Source organism: Geotrypetes seraphini, chromosome 1, assembly GCF_902459505.1.
Source record: "Geotrypetes seraphini chromosome 1, aGeoSer1.1, whole genome shotgun sequence".
NCBI lineage: Eukaryota > Metazoa > Chordata > Amphibia > Gymnophiona > Dermophiidae > Geotrypetes > Geotrypetes seraphini.
The window spans coordinates 152164568-152182423 of record NC_047084.1 but is presented as its reverse complement, the minus strand read 5'-3'; the positions used below and the strand labels follow the sequence as shown (position 1 = coordinate 152182423).

Below are 17856 nucleotides of genomic sequence, written 5' to 3'. Positions count from 1 at the left end.
AAACATCTAAAAACTTAGACAAAGGCTCCAATACAGAATTTTTCATAGATATACTATAGGACGACCAGGAGGTGAGGTCAAATGTTTATGTATTTTAGGTAGAAAATAGATTCTCAGGGTCACATAAAAAATAGGACATAAATATGCTGCCTTCTTAACTGTTAATATTTTGGCTTTATAAGCCTCTGAGACTTTAGCTGCAATCTTACTTTTTAATTCCATTATTGGATCGCCAACCAACCAATTTCTCATAAAATCTGCAATCTTCAATTTGCCGTAGAGCCTCCCTCATGTACATTTGTGTAGTCTGAACGACTATTGCACCTCCCTTGTCAGCCCTAGAAATCACTAAAGAGTCCATAGTTTTAAGTTCATATAGGGCAGATCTTTCTTCTCGGGATAAATTATGTTGTACATATCCATGAGACTCTTAAGGATTCAATATCATGAAGTACAAGATCCCTAAACGTACTTGTATTTGGATGTAAAGGAGTAGGGGGACACCATCTTGATTTGCGAGATATCACCGAACTATCCTCTTACTATGGGATTGTCAAGAAAATATGTTTTTAAAAATAAACATTGCAAAAGTCTATAGACTGCCAGACGTGTTTCAAAGGCATCGTAATGTGTCATGGGCACAAAACCCAATCCCAAGTTCAAAATTGCCAATTCGTTCTCAGTCAGCGTCATCCCTTAGATCTACTCCTATTGAGGAAATCTGCAAAGCTGCCACTTGGTCCTCGGTTCATACTTTCACCTCTCATTATTGTCTGGATACTTTTTCCAGATGGGATGGCCATTTTGGCCAGGCAGTATTAAAAAATTTATTTTCCTGAATTGCCAACACTCCCACCATCCCATTATGGTTAGCTTGGAGGTCACCCACAGGTTGAGAATAGGCTGCCTGCTTGTCCAGGGATAAAGCATAGTTACTTACTGTAACAGGTGTTATCTAGGGACAGCAGGCAGCTATTCTCACAACCCACCCACCTCCCCTAGTTGGCTTCTCTGCTAGCTATCTGAACTGAGGAGACGCATGCCCTTGCGTGGGTGGGAAGGCGCATGTGCGGTGCGGCAGTCGCAAACTTTCTAAGTTCTGCAAGCAAATCAGCTTGCAAAGCTGTCCGCATTGGGGCTCCGTGGATGACGTCACCCACAGGTTGAGAATAGCTGCCTGCTGTCCCTGGATAACACCTGTTACGGTAAGTAACTGTACTATATATGATATAGATCAAAATGCAGAGAAATAAAGATTAGCATTGATGCACATATAAATATAATGCATCAGTGAAAGTAAAACTCAGAATGTTTGTGTTCTAAATATTTGAGGCAGCGTAAATCCAGCACTGGACAGTTCCAACATGTTTTTCCTTCTGTGTGTGTAACATTGAAAGTTCAGTGTCCTCAAACTAGTTGTTTTTTCTTTCTGGCTTACTTCAGATTGAAGTACATACGAGGTTTTGGTAAAAAGAAACACAAGGCATCACTGAGGGTAACATGGCATTTTCCTCATACTAAGTTATTATAACTTCTGGCTTTCAATCCTTGCAGTCACTGTGGAAGTAGCTCAGCTGACATGCTTGCAAATAGCTCTAGAATGCAAGCTTTTGACATGATGATCACTCATAAAGGCATGCAGAGCGCATTTTAAAAACTGCGTCTCCAAATAATCTGATGAATCTGAGGAGACTGCCTGTTTTTTGTTCAATCTGCCAAATAATTCCTAACTTTCAAGTCAAGGTCTACCAAGAGAAAGGCAAGACAATATTATTTGACATAGTGCTGCAATCTGATCTCTGACTTGAACTTATGGGTAAAATCACATATGCTTCACATTGATTGATTGGAAACTGGGGATGAATGATTAACTATTTCTGTTATCAGCTAGTAAAATATTTAACAGCTTTGACTAGTCAAGTAACATATTTTATAAAGCTGTATTTAAATCATTTTGAAGAGAATTTTTAGTGTAGTCGTTTAACACATTGCTACCAAGGTCACTTGAGTCCTGAAGTATAAGTTACTGTTGCAACAGATAAGACTAAATTACTACATATGAAAAAGAAAGGAATGTGGAGTACAGATAACAGTCTCAATCTCAAAAACTCTAAAACAGCTCCACTACATACCTTGCCCAGTGTCTCACATAACTCAATAACAATCTTTTCAAGCACTATTCAGCAAGTTCCACACATGAGAGTGGCCCTCTTAAAATCAAGAGAGGTCCATGTTTCTTGAGGCCATAAGACAAAATGCTGGCTGCCATCAGACATGGGCATTGTTTGAAATTCCTGAAGCTACCAAACAGAATTTGCCAAACAAATTCAAAGATAAGTTTCTTCAACTCTCATAAGTTTGAAATTAGAGCAGAAATAGGAGCTTTTTTATGCCTGTGATAAGACTGGAGGTTGCACCGAATAGTGCTTGAAAAATTTGTTGAAGCGTTTTCCTCCTATTTTTAAGCAGTTTTTATATTTGAGTTATGTGATACTATTCTATAAGTTGTTTGCATTGTTTGGTGACAGGCCTGTGGCCTGCCCACATGTACACACTCCCCCACCCCCTGGAATTTACGCTACATTGAATATTGAATAGTGCCCAGCACATATAATGCACGTAATTGCTTATTAGCTCAAATGATATGTACAAGTGTTATTTGCGTCCAGTTTGATAGACTGCTCCTTAGACAATAGGGTTGCTAAGCGGTTTACAATTAAATAATCTTAAAAGAGGCAGAAGGGAAGAGGTAAAATGAACAAAGAGAGATTGTAATCAAGGCTAATCAGAAAGCAGTGAGATGGAAAATAGAGAATGACACGGTGACAAAATTCATCACCGTTCCCGTCCCCGTGGATAACCACGGGAAACCATCTTCATGTCATTCTTTAAGGAGAGAGGGAAGAATCAGAGTATGAATGGCCACAACCAATGACCCACAAGCTTTGCTTTGAAGAATGCTGGTGTAGCAGGACCGAGCTTGAAATAGACACTAGAAAATGACATGGGATTATTTCCCGCGGTTATCCGCGGGGACGGGAACGGTGATGAATTTTGTCACCGTGTCATTCTCTAATGGAAAAGAAGGGAGGTAAGTGGTGGCAGGAGGTATGGTTAAATAACCAGCTTTTATTTTTTTATTTAAAAAATTTATATATCGCATAATAACTTTGCGGTTTACAAAATCACATGCATATATATAATTCACAAATGCTAAACATGTTTCAACAAGACAAGCACAGGAAGACATTAACATTGCCTTAAATTTAGAGAAGGAAAAATCGAGGTGCCTCTTATTTGCTTAAAATTTAGTTACGTTTTGGTTTTTTTTTGGGGGGGGTTCAGGTTATGGTATGTTTTCTTTAATACCTGCCCAAGTTTGTACTGATGAGTTTTATTTATAGGGCCTGCAAATGCTGTGCCAGATTATAACCAATAATATTCAGTTTTGTTTTTACAAGTACTGAAGCATAGTGCAATTGAAAATTCTCTAATAAACAGATATATATCGTTGCTACTGCTGTCAACGACTGACATAAACATGGCAGAACTGCAGAGGAATGAGAAAGGTGATGGAGCACTGCCAGATCTACAGGGAAGAGGAGGAGGAAGAAAAACTGTTCCGAGGGTAAAAATGCTGGTCCAAGGAAGGGAGAGATGATGAGCCCACAGTGGGGAAGGAGAGGACGCCATGACCACCAAGCAAGCTGGCTTAGAATACCACTTGAGACAGCCCCGGATTTGTACATTCTTTCTAAAATCTGCCTTCACATGAATTTAAAAGCAAATTGGATGAGATTTTACAGAAAAGTTATTGGTGGATGTGATAATCTACCTGCCTAATAGTGAACACCACTGATTTTAAGTCAAATTACCAGAGTCAATTCTTTTTCATTACTATAGAATGGACTCACCGCAGTGTTTGTTCCACCTCCCTCTGGATTACCTTGTGGACAGAATGGTTAAGTAACCAGAAGGCAGCTGAATTCAAGAGAACTTTGCTCTTTCTACAGCCGAACCAATCACGTAACTTGCTACTCACTGGTGGCGTTGGAGCTTTAACTTTTTTTTTTCATTTGTTCTGTGCCACAGGTGGTTACTTTCTTGCCGGCTCCCTCCTCCTTCTTGCTGCAGTGTTTGCTCAAAGCCGCGGGCAGTGGCTCCTACGCGCCTCCTGCAGCTGTTCTGGAAGCCTTCTCTCTGACATTGCGACATCAGAGGAAACACTTCTGGGTCAGCTGCAGGAGGTACATAGGAGCCGCTACCCACGGCTTTGAGCGAACACTGCAGCAGGAAGGAGGAGGGAGCCGGCAAGAAGGTAAACACCCAGGGGCGGCAGAGGAAAACACCACATCGCCCTCATACGGGCCGCACAAAATACCTCACGGGGCCGCGGGTTGGACACTCCTGTAAAGGAAAAACTTTCTGCAGTGTGGAAGAGAAGCAAAAAGAAAATATGCAGTTGCACGCAGGGGACAGCTCTGCCCCAAGCTGTGCGTGCATTGCAAGGTACAAAGAGGGGGATGCGTGATGTTTTACTTTGGGACGCGCTTGTATAGCGAGTCCATGCTCATTTTGCGAGTTAACATTTGCTGGAGTGTTTTGTTCGTCTTGCAAAACACTCACAAACCGCGTTACTCACAAACCAAGGTTTAACTGTACTTGATTTAAAATAGTCACCCTCTACTTTTACATTTTATGATTAATGTTCTTAGTTGCATTATGAAATGGGTACAGTTTCAAAAGATTTACTGTTTAAAAAAGTACAAAGAGTAGGGGACACTCCATGAAGTTACAAAGTAATATATTTAAAACAAATATTTTTTCACTCAACAAATAGTTAAACTCTGGGCTTCATTGTTGGAGCAGTTGGTAAAAGCAGTTAATATAGCTGCCCAAGGTCACTTGGGTCCTGAGGTATAAATGTGAAGGTTTATACAAATTCCTGAAGAAAAATCCATAAACTGTTAATGTAGACTTAGGGAAAGCCCCAGCATATTCCTGTGGTTAAGTAGCATGGAATGTTGCTATTTTTTGGGACTGTATCAGGTACTTGTGACCTGAACTAGCCACTGTTGGAAACAAGATTTTATGCTAGATCAGGGGTGCCCAACACGTCGATCGCGATCGACCAGTAGCTCAGGAAGGCAACGCGAGTCGATCGCGGAGCCCATCCCGGGCTCCGTGATAGACTCGTGTTGCCGTCCTGATCTACCGGGCCGATCAGCCTTCCTCTCCAGTGTTCTCTCTAGGGCCTTTTAGCTGGGCGGTCCGCCCAGCTGTCATCTGCTGCTGCCACCGCTGCTGAACATTAAAAAAAACCGGCTTGGAGATTTCAGCCCATTGCGAACTTATGCTCCGTGGCTCTAACGTGTGTGTGCCGGCTTCTCTTCTCTTCCCTCCGAAACCGGAAGTTATGTCCGGGGGTGGGGGGAGAAAAGGGAAGCCGGCACGCACATGTTGAGAGCCCTGAAGCAAGCGTTCTCTACGGGCTAATGCGGGAGACAGGTTAGTGAAGCATTTGTTCTTCTTGCTGCCGGGTCCTGCCTACTTTCTGTTTCCGCGAAGACAGGACCCGGCAGCATTTCCCCCAACAGCTCGATCGCGATGCTGGTCGTCCGAAGCAGGGAGAGGTTGGGGCGGCGGCGGCTTTTGGGCCTGTTATTGGTGGCGGTTTGGGGCCTGTTATTGGTGGCGGTTTGGGTCCTGGTCCCCGATGGCAGTGGCTTGGGGGAGGGCAGGGAGAAAGAAAGAAAAAGGGCAGGCAGGGAGACAGAAGGAAAGAAGAGAAACAGAAAAAAAAAGAAAGGGAGGCAGAGAGAAAGAAAGGGCAGGGAGAGAGGAAGGAAAGTTGGGGGAGGGAACGAGGTCTGGAGGAGAGGAAGCATACAGGCTAAAAGAAGGGAAGAAAGATTTGATGCACAGTCAGAAGAAGAAAGTGCAACCAGAGGCTAATGAAATCACCAGACAAGGTAGGAAAAATGATTTTATTTTAACTTTAGTGATCAAAATGTGTCTGAATTTATATCTGCTGTCTATATTTTACACTAAGGTCCCCTTTTACTAAACCGCAATAGAGTTTTTTAGCGCAGGGAGCCTATGAGCGTCGAGAGCAGTGCTGGGCATTCAGCGCAGCTCCCTGCGCTCTAAAAACTGCTATCGTGGTTTAGTAGAAAGGGAAGGGGGTATATTTGTCTATTTTTGTATTGTTGTTACTGAGGTGATAGTGCATAGAGTCATCTGCTTTGACCTCTTTGAAAAACCCTGGAATAGGAATGATAATTAACATTTTCTATGCGTACAGTGTGCGTTGTGTTTTTTTATTTATTTTATTGTTGGTAGATCATTTTGACGGTCATTTTAAAGTAGCTCGCAAGCCCAAAAAGTGTGGGCACCCCTGTGCTAGATGAACCTTTGGTCTGATCCAGCAGGGTACCTCTTATGTTCCCATTTTTCTGGGTTTTCTCTTTAGGAAATCATTCCTTCCAAGTGTTTTCTTTATATGCCTCTAGATCCCTGTAGAAATGGGCATGTACTCAAAATGTGTTAAATTGAGATATACATTTAATTTCAAATTTTCTCGATTTTGTCAGGGTTCCTTACATAAGGATTACTTTTTGACCTTAATGAGCATAACATTGCTGAGAACAGGTTTGGGATCATTCCTTTACTCTGGAATTCTCTTCCTCTTCCATTGCGGACTTAACCATCATATTTGAAATTCAGAGCCATCTTGAAAGAGCACCTTTTTGTAGGAGTAACCTAATGATTATTGCAGTGAGCTGAGAACCTGAGGAACTAGATTTGATTCCCACTGCAGCTCCTTGTGACCCTGGACAAGTCACTTAACGCTCTGTTGCTCCAGGTACAAAAAATGCTACCAGGGATGAATGGGAAGAAGTAAGATGCAGTACAGTTTTCTTTTTAGACTTTGTAGACAGCATGCACTCTATTTAGAGTGCTGAGATAATGCAGGTTATAAATACTGGAAATAAAATAAATCTTTCTCTGGAGTACAGGCAATCCCCAGGTTAAAACTGAGTTCTGCTTTTTAAACCGTTCTTAAGTTGAATTTGTATGTAACTTGGATCCTATACAGTACATAGTCTATAAAAACATTAAAGAAACAGTCCTCAAAATAAAGTACTTTAGCTTAAATAGAAAGAAAAGATAGGAAGTTTACACTTTTGTTCTTCATTAATCCCTCTATTCCCTCTCCACCACCACATCCAACATTTCTCTCTCATCGCTCTCTCTTCCCCATGCATCTCTACCTAGCACCTCTCCCACCACCATGTCCAATCTTTTTTTTTTCTCCCGCCCTCTCTATACCCAACAATTTTCCGCTTTCTTCATTTCCCCATGTGCACCATCTCTTTCCCTCACTCAGACCCATGTCCAACAATTCTTCCTTTCTATTCCCTCCCCACCTCAGCATCTCTTTCCCTCACTCTTTCCATTGTTCCATCCTATGTCTCAAGTTCATGCTTCCCATTCTCCCTCCACCTTCCATCATTTGTCTGAAGTTTGAGCTCCCTTCCTTCCTTCTGTGTCTCAATGTGATCCTGCTTCTCCCTTCCTATGCCAACGCACCCCCTCTTCCTCCCTTCCATGTCCCAACATGCCCCCCAAATTCGTGCCTCCCTCCCTCCAGTGAGTGTTTTACCTCCTCTGGCTGGCTGAAGCTCCCTCCTCTCAGTCGCGAGCAGCAGTCCCTGCACATGGCTCACGGTTGACCTAGAAGTCATCCCTCTGACGTTGGAGAGAAGGCTTCCGGGTCAGTGGGCTGTATGCAGGAGCCGCTGTTCACAGCTTTGCAAAGAGAAGTGCAACTGGGAAGAGGGAGCCTCAGCCGGCCAAAGGAGGTTAGCACCAATGAGAGGGAGGCAGGCACAAATTTGGGACCCAGAATGGAGGGCAAAACGACAAGGGGCATGTTGGGACATGGAAGGGAGGAGGGTTGTGTTTGGACAGGAGGAAGAAGGGGGGGGGTGTTGGCACAGGAAGGGAGAGGCAAGACCCTGGATTGTAGGTATGAGTTTGACTTAAGTTGGGTGTTCTTAAATCAGGGACTGCCTGTAGTTATATCCACATCACTTTTAAGATGGTCCTCTGACTAATAAATAAGTAGGATAGCTTGGTAGGAGTGGTGATTTCTGGGGAAGTATTTAAAAATATCTTAATTTTGTGCATTATCAGTAACACCAAAATAGACAGGGTGGTGATTTTCATGGAAGACCAATAACCAATTAAAAAAAAAAAATCACCAAGACAATCTAGAGAAAAGTTATTTATTATTGAAGAAATGCACAGTAAATAACTGATTAAAAATTAGGATAAAATGATATATGCTATATTGTTTTTATCTGCTTTTCTTACCATTGACCACAACAGCTTTTATTTACCATTAACTAGTCTGTTTCCATATATAGTAAAACCTTGGTTTGCAAGCATAATTCGTTCCAGAAGCATGTTTGTAATCCAAAGCACTTGTGTATCAAAGCGAATTTCCCCATAGGAAATAATGGAAACTCAGACGATTCATTCCACAACCCAAAAACTTAATACAAAATACTATACGTACTTGTATTGCAAGACCTTGCTCATTTAGAACAGAACTACACTCCCGCAGAATCAGAGAGAGAAGAACCATCGGCTCAGTTGTGATGTGTGTATACTGTATGCACTTGTATTGCAAGACATTGCTTGTATATCAAGTTAAAATTTAATAAAATGTGTTGCTTGTCTTGCAAAACACTTGCAAACCAAGTTACTTGCAATCCAAGGTTTTACTGTATTCCACTGTTATTGCCCTTCAGCTCTGTTCAATGATGTTATTGGAATCAATGTGATCATTTATTCTGTCGGTATCTACTGCAATTAAGAATTGCCATACTGGGACAGATTGAAGGTCCATCAATCCCACTGTTTCTAACAGTGGCCAACCCAGGTCCCAGGTACCTAGCTAGATCCCAAGTAGTAAAACACTGAACAGCTTGTAGATTGGAATATACCCATCTCAGGCTATACTTTCTTCAGAACATAAGGTGTAGATGGGAGAGCAGGGTTACCCCTTATAGAAGGAACACAATAGTAGCTACTGAATTAAATGGAGAACAGGGAGAAACTAAATTACGATGTATTTTTATGGGAGAACCTGAGAGAAATTCTATGTACATTTGAATCTTACACAAACCTATTTAGAGATAACAAGACATCACCAAATTGTTCTACAAAGGTGAAGTCCTGTTTTTAAGTGGTTTCAGTTTCCTACCTGCTGGGAGTAGAGATATCTTGAGTCATGAGAAAACTGGTTGAAGAGCTCATTTAAGGGAAGCCATTCTGGAAAGGACAATTTAGGGTTTGGTGATTTGAACAGTATTAATCGGTTTTAAACTCTGGCTAGGACTGAGCCATCCTGTGGTCCAGCATTTCAAGTGGGCTGATGTCAAGATTAGGAAAATCTATTGGAAATCCAAGAACTGAAGCGTACAGAATATTGGTCAGCCAAAAATAGAGCATAGAAAAGCGGTGCATCTCCTATGTAAAATAAAGTTAAAGAAGGGAAAGGGAGAAACAGTCCAACATCATTCTTTAAGGAAGTAGCAAAAAAAGTTAAGATTAAGAGGTCAGCATAAAAAAACAAACCATGAGCAATGAAGGTGGAAGATTACGGGCAGAATTATCAGAAAAAAAACAAAGTGAAGCTGAAAGTGCAGTTATATGAGCAAAGGAAGGAAAGGTGAGTAGTGGAATCCCTCAGGGTTCGGTGCTGGGGCCGATCCTGTTCAATATGATTGTGAGTGACTGCTGAAGGGTTAGAAGAAAAGGTTTGCCTTTTTGAGGATAATAACAAGATTTGTAACAGAATAGACACCGAAGAGGGAGTGGAAAATATGAAAAAGGATCTGCAAAAGTTAGAGGAATGGTCTAATGCCTGGCAACTAAAATTCAATGCAAAGAAATGCAGAGTAATTCATTTGGGGATTAATAATCGAAAGGAACCGTATATGCTGGGATGTGAGAAACTGATATGCACAGACGGGGAGAGGAACCTTGGGGTAATAGTGTCCGAAGATCTAAAGGCAAAAATACAGTGTGACAAGGCAGTGGCTGCTGCCAGAAGGATGCTGGGCTGTATAAAGAGAGGCTTATCCAGTAAAAGGAAGAAGGTGTTAATGCCCCTGTACAGGTAATTGGTGAAGCCCCACTTGGAGTACTGTGTTCAATTTTGGAGACCATATCTGGCGAAGGACATAAGACTTGAAGTGGTCCAGAGGAGGGTGACAAAAATGATAGGAGACTTGCACCAGAAGATGTATGAGGAGAGACTGGAAGCCCTGAATATATATACCCTAGAGCAGAGATGTCAAAGTCCCTCCTCGAGAGCTGCAATCCAGTCGGATTTTCATGATTTTCCCAGTGAATATATATGAGATCTATTGGCATACAATGAAAGCAGTGCATGCAAATAGATTTCATGCATATTCATTGCGGAAATTCTGAAAACCGATTGGTTTGCGGCCCTTGAGGAGGGATTTGACACCGCTGCCCTAGAGGAAAGGAGGGACAAGGGAGATATGATTCAGATGTTCAACTACTTGAAGGGTATTAACATAGAACAAAATCTTTTCCAGAGAAAGGAAAATGGTAAAACCAGAGGACAATTTGAGGTTCAAGTTTCAAGTTTATTAGGTGTCTTGATTAATCGCTTAATCAAACTTCTAAGCGATGTACACATTAAAATTTACATTTGTTAGGTGACAATACAATACATACGAATACTTAAAAAGGACTAAACACTCAATTTAACATATTCTTAACATTAGGTGAGGAGGGATGAAATACAATTCATTAAAGTAAAGAAGAGACATTAAAGGAAAATACAAGAGGGTAACAAATAAAAAATATAATAAAGTAAAGTGGAGTAATAAGATAATAAAATTAGTTTGCAAAGGCATCTTTAAAAAGAAAAGTTTTTAAGTTACTTTTAAATTTTCCAAATTCCTTCTCCTCCCTTAAAGAAATAGGAAGGGCATTCCAAGTCTGTGGTGCAGTACATGAAAAAATAAATTGTCGTCTTGTGTTTATAATTTTCAGCGAAGGAATAGACAATAAGTTTTGTTCGTTAGATCTTAAAATTCTCCTTGCAGAATATGGAATTAATAACTTAAATAAAAAAGCAGGGGTCATATTATATAGGGTTTTGAAGGTGATTATACAAAGTTTATAAGTTATTCTGTGAATAACTGGAAGCCAGTGAGCATTTTTAAGAAGTGGTGTTACATGGTCAAATTTTCTGGATTTGGTTATTAGTTTAATTGATGCATTTTGTATAATTTGAAGACGTTTTATCTCATGTAAAGCAATTCCTTTAAATAGAGAATTGCAATAGCCGATTTTAGACATCACCAAAGAGTGAATCAGGATGTTAAGTGATTTGGGACATAGAAATTTAGAAATAGAGCGAATTTTACGTAACCTGTAAAAGGTAGTTTTCATGATGTTATTAATATGGTCATGAAAATTGAGTTTGTTATCGAAAATTACCCCTAAAATTTTAATATTTTTGACTGATTGTAGGGGGATGTTTTGAATAGAGATAGGAGTAACAAGAGGGAAACTATCCTTCCATGGAAAAAGCATGACATTAGTATTTTTTATATTAAGTGCCAATCTGTTTTTATCCAGCCAATTATAAATTTGGTCAAGTTTTTCATTAATAGCCGAGATTTCAATTATATTATTATTATTTAGAGGGTGCAGTAGCTGAATGTCATCAGCATAGGCAAAAACATGAAAGGTTGAAGGGTGGTAGATTCAAGAGCAATGTTAAAAAGTTCTATTTTATGGAGAGGGTGGTGGATATCTGGAATGTGTTCCCAAGAGAGGTGGTGGAAAGGAAAGCGGTGAAGGAGTTCAAATAAGCATGGGATGAACACAGAGGATCTAGAATCAGAAAATAATATTAAATATTGAACTAAGGCCAGTACTGGGCAGACTTGCATGGAATGTGCTCCCAGAAGAGGTGATAGGACAGAGTACAATATTGGGTTTCAAAAAGGGATTGGATGACTTCCTGAAGGAGAAGGGGCTTGAAGGATACAGATAGAGGGTAACTATACAGGATACTAAATGAATAGGGAATACATGATTTAGATAAAGGATCACTTACAGGTCATGGACCTGGGGGACTGCCGCGGGAGCGGACTGCTGGGCACGATGGACCCCTGGTCTGACCTGGCAGAGGCAATGCTTATGTTCTTATGTCTGTATATGGCCATTTGGGTGAGGATGGTCTGGGGAGGGCTTCAATGGCTGGGAAGGTGTAGATGGGCTGGAGTAGGTTTTGACAGAGATTTTGGCAGTTGGAACCCAAGCACAGTACCAGGTAGAACTTTAGATTCTTGCCCAGAAATAGTTAAGAAGAAAAAATTAAAAAAATTTCAAATTGAATTAGATTGGGTAGATTGGATGGACCATTCGGGTCTTTATCTGCCATCATCTACTATGTTACTATGTAAGATTGAACAGAAGCAAAAATTGTTCAGCCAATAAATGAAGAACTATGGTTGTTCCAAATAATGGAAGCTCTGCATAAGTAAAAATAAAACCCAGGATAATGAAGCTACTTAGTAGTAGATTTAAAACAAACCAATGAAAATATTTCTTTACTCTGTATAATTAAACTCTGTAATTTGTTGCCGGAGAATGTGGTAAAAGCAGTTAGCTTAGTAGGGTTTTAAAAAGATTTGGATAATTTCTTTAAAAGTCTATTATTAAGATGGACTTAGGAAAATACAAGAATAGCTTTCCTGGGTCAGACCAATGGTCCATCTAGCCCAGTATTCTGTTTCCACAGTGTCCGATACAAGTTACAAGTACCTGACAGAAACCCAAATAGTAGCAACATGCCATGCTACCAATCCAGGCCAAGCAGTAACTCCCTCTATGTCTATTTTAATAGCGGACTATCAAAAATCCACTGCTTATTTTTAGGATATGTACTTCAGACAGAATGATAGTAGTTCATTATGCTTTTATAAGTATTGTTTTATTTGCTAGTTCATAATTCTCATGAACTTATTGTATTGCTCTATTTATTTTGTAGCTCCTGATTACAGTGTTTACCAGTGTTATCTTTTTGTAATCTGAACAGAACTAATTGGTGATAATCAGGGAATATAAACATGTAATAACAATAAAATCTGTTTTACTCATTTGGGATCTTGCCAGGTACTTGTGACCTGGATTGACCACTGTTGGAAATAGGATACTGGGCTTGATGGACCTTCGATCTATCCCAGTATGGCAGCTCTTATGTGAGCTAAGTATAGGACAATCAAGCCATTGTGACATCACTGCTTAGGTTGGCTCTTAGGCATTGGTGGAATGAGGCATTATGACATCACAATCTCAGCTCTGGAATGTTGCTACTCTTTGGGTTTCTGCCAGGTACTTGGGACCTGGGTTGGCCACTGTTGGAAACAGGATACCGGACTTAGTGGTATAGCGAGGGTCAGAGGCGCCCCTCTACTGCCCTCTTCTCTGCCTCCACCTCCACATACTCCTTCCCCGTTCCTCCTGTCGCTCATGCCGCTTCCCTTCTCCAATACCTCTGTAACAGGTCCAGGAAGTGACGTCGGAGGAAGACCTAACACAGCAGCAGATTGGGGGTTGCTGCTCACGCCAGGACATTGCAGAGGTACGGGGGAAGGGAAGTGTCATGCATGTGCAGCAGTGGTGGGGCAGGGAAGGAGCAGGAGGGCAGAGAGGACGACAGGTGCCTGCGCCCTCACCAAGATGGCGCCCGGGGTGGACCCCCCTCCCCCCAATTACTATGCCACTGACTGGGCTTAACTGACCTTCAGTCTGTCTCAGTATGGCAACTCTTATGTTCTTATAATGACTGTATAAAGTACAATTGATTTGATATGAGATATATATTTATACACACACACTAGACAGGGTGCTTGGGTTTTCCACATTTATTTGATTTTTACTGACTACTTCAACTGACTTGGACCATTTTCATTCATAGTGATGCTTTTGATGACTAGTAACATATTTCATTTCTTTGTTCAAATTTACTTCTGCTTTCTTCATTTTCAGAAAACTATCAAATCTCTAATAAAATATTCTTGTTTTTGTTGAACAGCAACTTGAACTAGTGGAACCCAGTGGTTGGATTCATGTCCCTTTAACGGATGCACATAAGAAACCCATTCGGACATTTATGATTCAGATTGCAGTTTTAGCCAATCACCAAAATGGAAGAGACACTCATATGAGGCAGATTAAAGTTTACACCCCAGTAGAGGAGAGTTCTATTGGAAAGTTTCCTAGATGCACGACGATTGATTTCATGATGTATCGCTCCATCCGGTAAATCTCTGTCTCAAAGATCAAAAAAGGACTACAAGGAGAGGCTTTGGGGGATGACCCAGGAAGAAAAATACATTTTTAAGAGAGATTTTATAGAAAAATGTCTGACCTAAAAGAGTTTTGCAGCTGTAGCCTCATGCTTATTTTATATGGATTATAAGTATTGGGAAACCTTTTAGTAAGTTATGCTAATGATTGATCTGGATTCTCTAACTAGAGAATGACACGGGAACAAATTTGTCCCCGTCCCCGCAGGAACTCAATTTCCCCGTCCCGTCCCCATGAGTCCCTGTCCCTGCTCCATTCCTGTAAGCTCTGTCTTAACTGCACAAGCCTCAAAACACTTGCAGGAATGGGGCAGGACAGGAGAAGAACTCGCCGGGATGGAGAAATTGAGTTCCCGCGGGGACAGGAAAAAATTTGTCCCTGTGTCATTTTCTATCCTAAATGGCTTATTTTATATGGGTTATAAGTACTGAGAAGCCTTTTACTAAATTGTGCTAATGATTGGCCTGGATTCTTTAGAAGGCGTCGATGTTTTCTTAGGCACCAGTAGGCGCCCATACCAGTGAAAAACACTATATAAACAATGTTTTTCACTGATCTTCAAGGCACCTACTAGAGTCTAAAATAGCACCGGAATCACATCTCTGTAGGTGCTTTACAGCACCTAACACCACCTTAGATGAGTCTAACGCCAGAAAGTGGAGTTAGGTGCTGTAAAGCACCTATGGAGGTGAAATTCACATCAAAGGTAAGCGACAGAAGTGTAGGCCTAGAAAACACTGGCTTATATTTCCAGCGCCTACCTTTGCTAGAGGCGCATTTCTCTAACTGGTGTTGTTGTGTGATTGACATGGGATTGGCAGCCGCTTTTAAGATGTCCGCCAACAACCACCCTGGTTAGAAAATCTTGTCCATAATGTCAATGCAGCTTATATTGCTGTATATTCATATGGGCTGCATGGCATTTAGTGTGCTAAATAGTTAGCACACCTTAATAAAAGGGCCCCTGTGTGTGTTATCAATTGAATAATTTTCTTATATATAGTTAACAATCTATTTGTCACCAACACATTTTTATCCAGTATATTTTATTTGCTAAATCTTAACTTTTGAAATAAAAGGTACATGAATCTTTTTTTTAAATCATGATTGTGCCTTCTATTTTTAAAATGTTCCTTTCCCAGAATTCACAATTGGCACTTCATGTGAGCAATGTGCAACAAAGCAGAACAGAGGGAAACAGCAACACAAACCACATATGAAGCAAAAACAGTGAAGAGGTGCACAGGTGGAGCAACAAGGCAGAACCAACAAGTGGTAGGAAACAAAATTTATTGATCCCCTTGCACATGGACCAGGTCATGTCCTTCAACAAATTTTGCTTCCTACCACTTATTGGCTTCAACTTATTGCTTCAGCTGTGACCCACTTCAATGTTTTTACAAGAATCAAGGCCAAAGACTGATCTGGTAGAGACAGACTTGCCCTTTTCAGTACAATACGTAGAAATTTCACTGAGGTGATGCTATTGGGCTCCAGTGGGTATGGAGTCTGCTACGGCATTGAAGAGTTCAACCTTATAGGAGGTCTCTCCAGGTTTTGTCAGCAACAAAATCTGATCTTCCTGGAGAAAAAAATGTGGGTAAAAATTAAATAAGCTCTGAAAGTAAGCAGTCGTAAATGCTTGAGAAATTCTATAATATGTAGAATGTTAACTTGCTATATCAATTGTATAATTGTTTATGCTTTGTCTTCTCATAACATTATTTTCTCAGAATATGCTGTTTGTCTTGTAATGCAGGCAGCAAAATAGTCAAGAATACGATGATCATATTGATGATTACAAATAGTCCAGCTAGAATTTTCTATTTTGCAAATAAGAGAAATTGATTCATAGGTTTTTGTTATAGCTGTCTCTGTTTAGGTATTGAAAATTTATTCTGTTAGTGTTTGAGTGGGTCTCTCTGTTCTATATAATAGAAAGTGAAGTGTATGGAAAGGAAAATGAATTGTATTCCTTAAGGCCTAATTATTGGAGACTGGTCCAGTGTAAGCATTACATCACTGTAGTATAACAATTGCATTTCAAGGCATGTGCAGACAACATTCCTTAGAATTTGTTGCAGGAGCCAACTTCAGGCTCATAAAATATTAAGAATTCAAATAAAAATAATCCCCCTACAGCTGTGCTTTTTCATAGCCAAGAAGGGTTTACAAAGAGAAGGATAAGATGAACTATAATGAAGACTACTGCAGGAAGCTGGACCAAAGACAGCATAGAAACCACTGAACTTTGAATAGCTAGTAATTTAGATAAATGGGAATAATTATAATAATTTCTAAGGGATGATACAAGGTGGATAAGACGTTGAGGCAGTCTGGTTTTATGTTTAAAGATCTGGGCATGAAGGGCTTTTAACAAACTTTGCAGAATAGTTTTTTTTTTTTTAATGAAATTTTAAAAATATAATCCAAGCAATAATACTTGATTACAGAAAATAGAGCAAGTTTCAAGTTTATTAAAAGTTTGATATACCACCTTATCAATTTATTTCAAGGTGGTATACATTTTAAAATAGGGTAAAAACAGATAATACAAATTAACAAAACTTTAACAAAAAAAACATATACGACGAAACAATAACATACTCGACTGGACAAATGGGTACGAGTGGAAAAAGGGGAGAACTACAATGATTAGAGGTATAAACAAAAGGAATGGGTTAAAAAAAAGTAAGTCCAATACAAGCAGACTCATAAAAGATAAGAAATTTTTTAAAATTCTTAAAAGGCATCTTTGAAAAGGAATATCTTAAGAAAAGATTTAAATTTCTCAAGATTAGTTATCTTTCTTAGAGCATTTGGTGCCGAATTCCAGAGAGTTGGGGCAACTACTGAAAAGATAGTGTTTCTTCTAGTGTTAATATGGTTCAAAGTTGGGATTGCTAATAAATTTTGCTCCAAAGAACGAAGAAAATGCGATGTGTACGGTATCAAAAATTTATTAATGAATTCTGGCTGTCCAGTGTTTCTTGTTTTAAAAGTCAATAACAGAGTTTTATAAATGACATGGTGATGAATGGGAGTGGGCTTTTATCAGAAGAGGAGTTACGTGGTCAAATTTTTTGGCCTTCTAAATGACTTACTGCTGTATTCTGGATTATTTGTAGACGTTTTAACTCTTTTTTGGTAATACCATGGTATAAGGCACAGCCATAATCCAGACAAGAAATGACTAATGAATGAATTAAAGTATTTAAAGCTGATATGTCAAGAAATTTAGTTAGAGAACGTATCATTCGTAAACGATATAAACATTTTCTTATAACTGTACTTATATGATCATGAAAAGTGAGAGATTCATCCAAAGCTTGATACTATGCACTGTCTGTATTGGAATAGATTTGATTTTAATAGGAGAGAGAGAACTATCTTTCTTGAAAGGAAAACCATTGTTTTGGTTTT

The 17856-nt window shown here is 39.8% G+C and overlaps 1 protein-coding gene across 2 annotated transcripts in view; it reads left to right on the top strand.

Moving 5' to 3' along the window:
• ANAPC10 (anaphase promoting complex subunit 10) overlaps window positions 1-16572 on the top strand; it is a 131952-nt gene extending 115380 nt beyond the window's left edge. For both annotated transcript variants that reach the window (XM_033940016.1, XM_033940017.1), the window contains one exon: window positions 14159-16572. In XM_033940016.1, the coding sequence (XP_033795907.1) occupies window positions 14159-14389 (231 nt within the window). In that variant the 3' untranslated portion in view covers window positions 14390-16572. The remainder of the gene's footprint in view (window positions 1-14158) is intronic.
• The last annotated feature ends 1284 nt before the right edge of the window (window positions 16573-17856 follow it).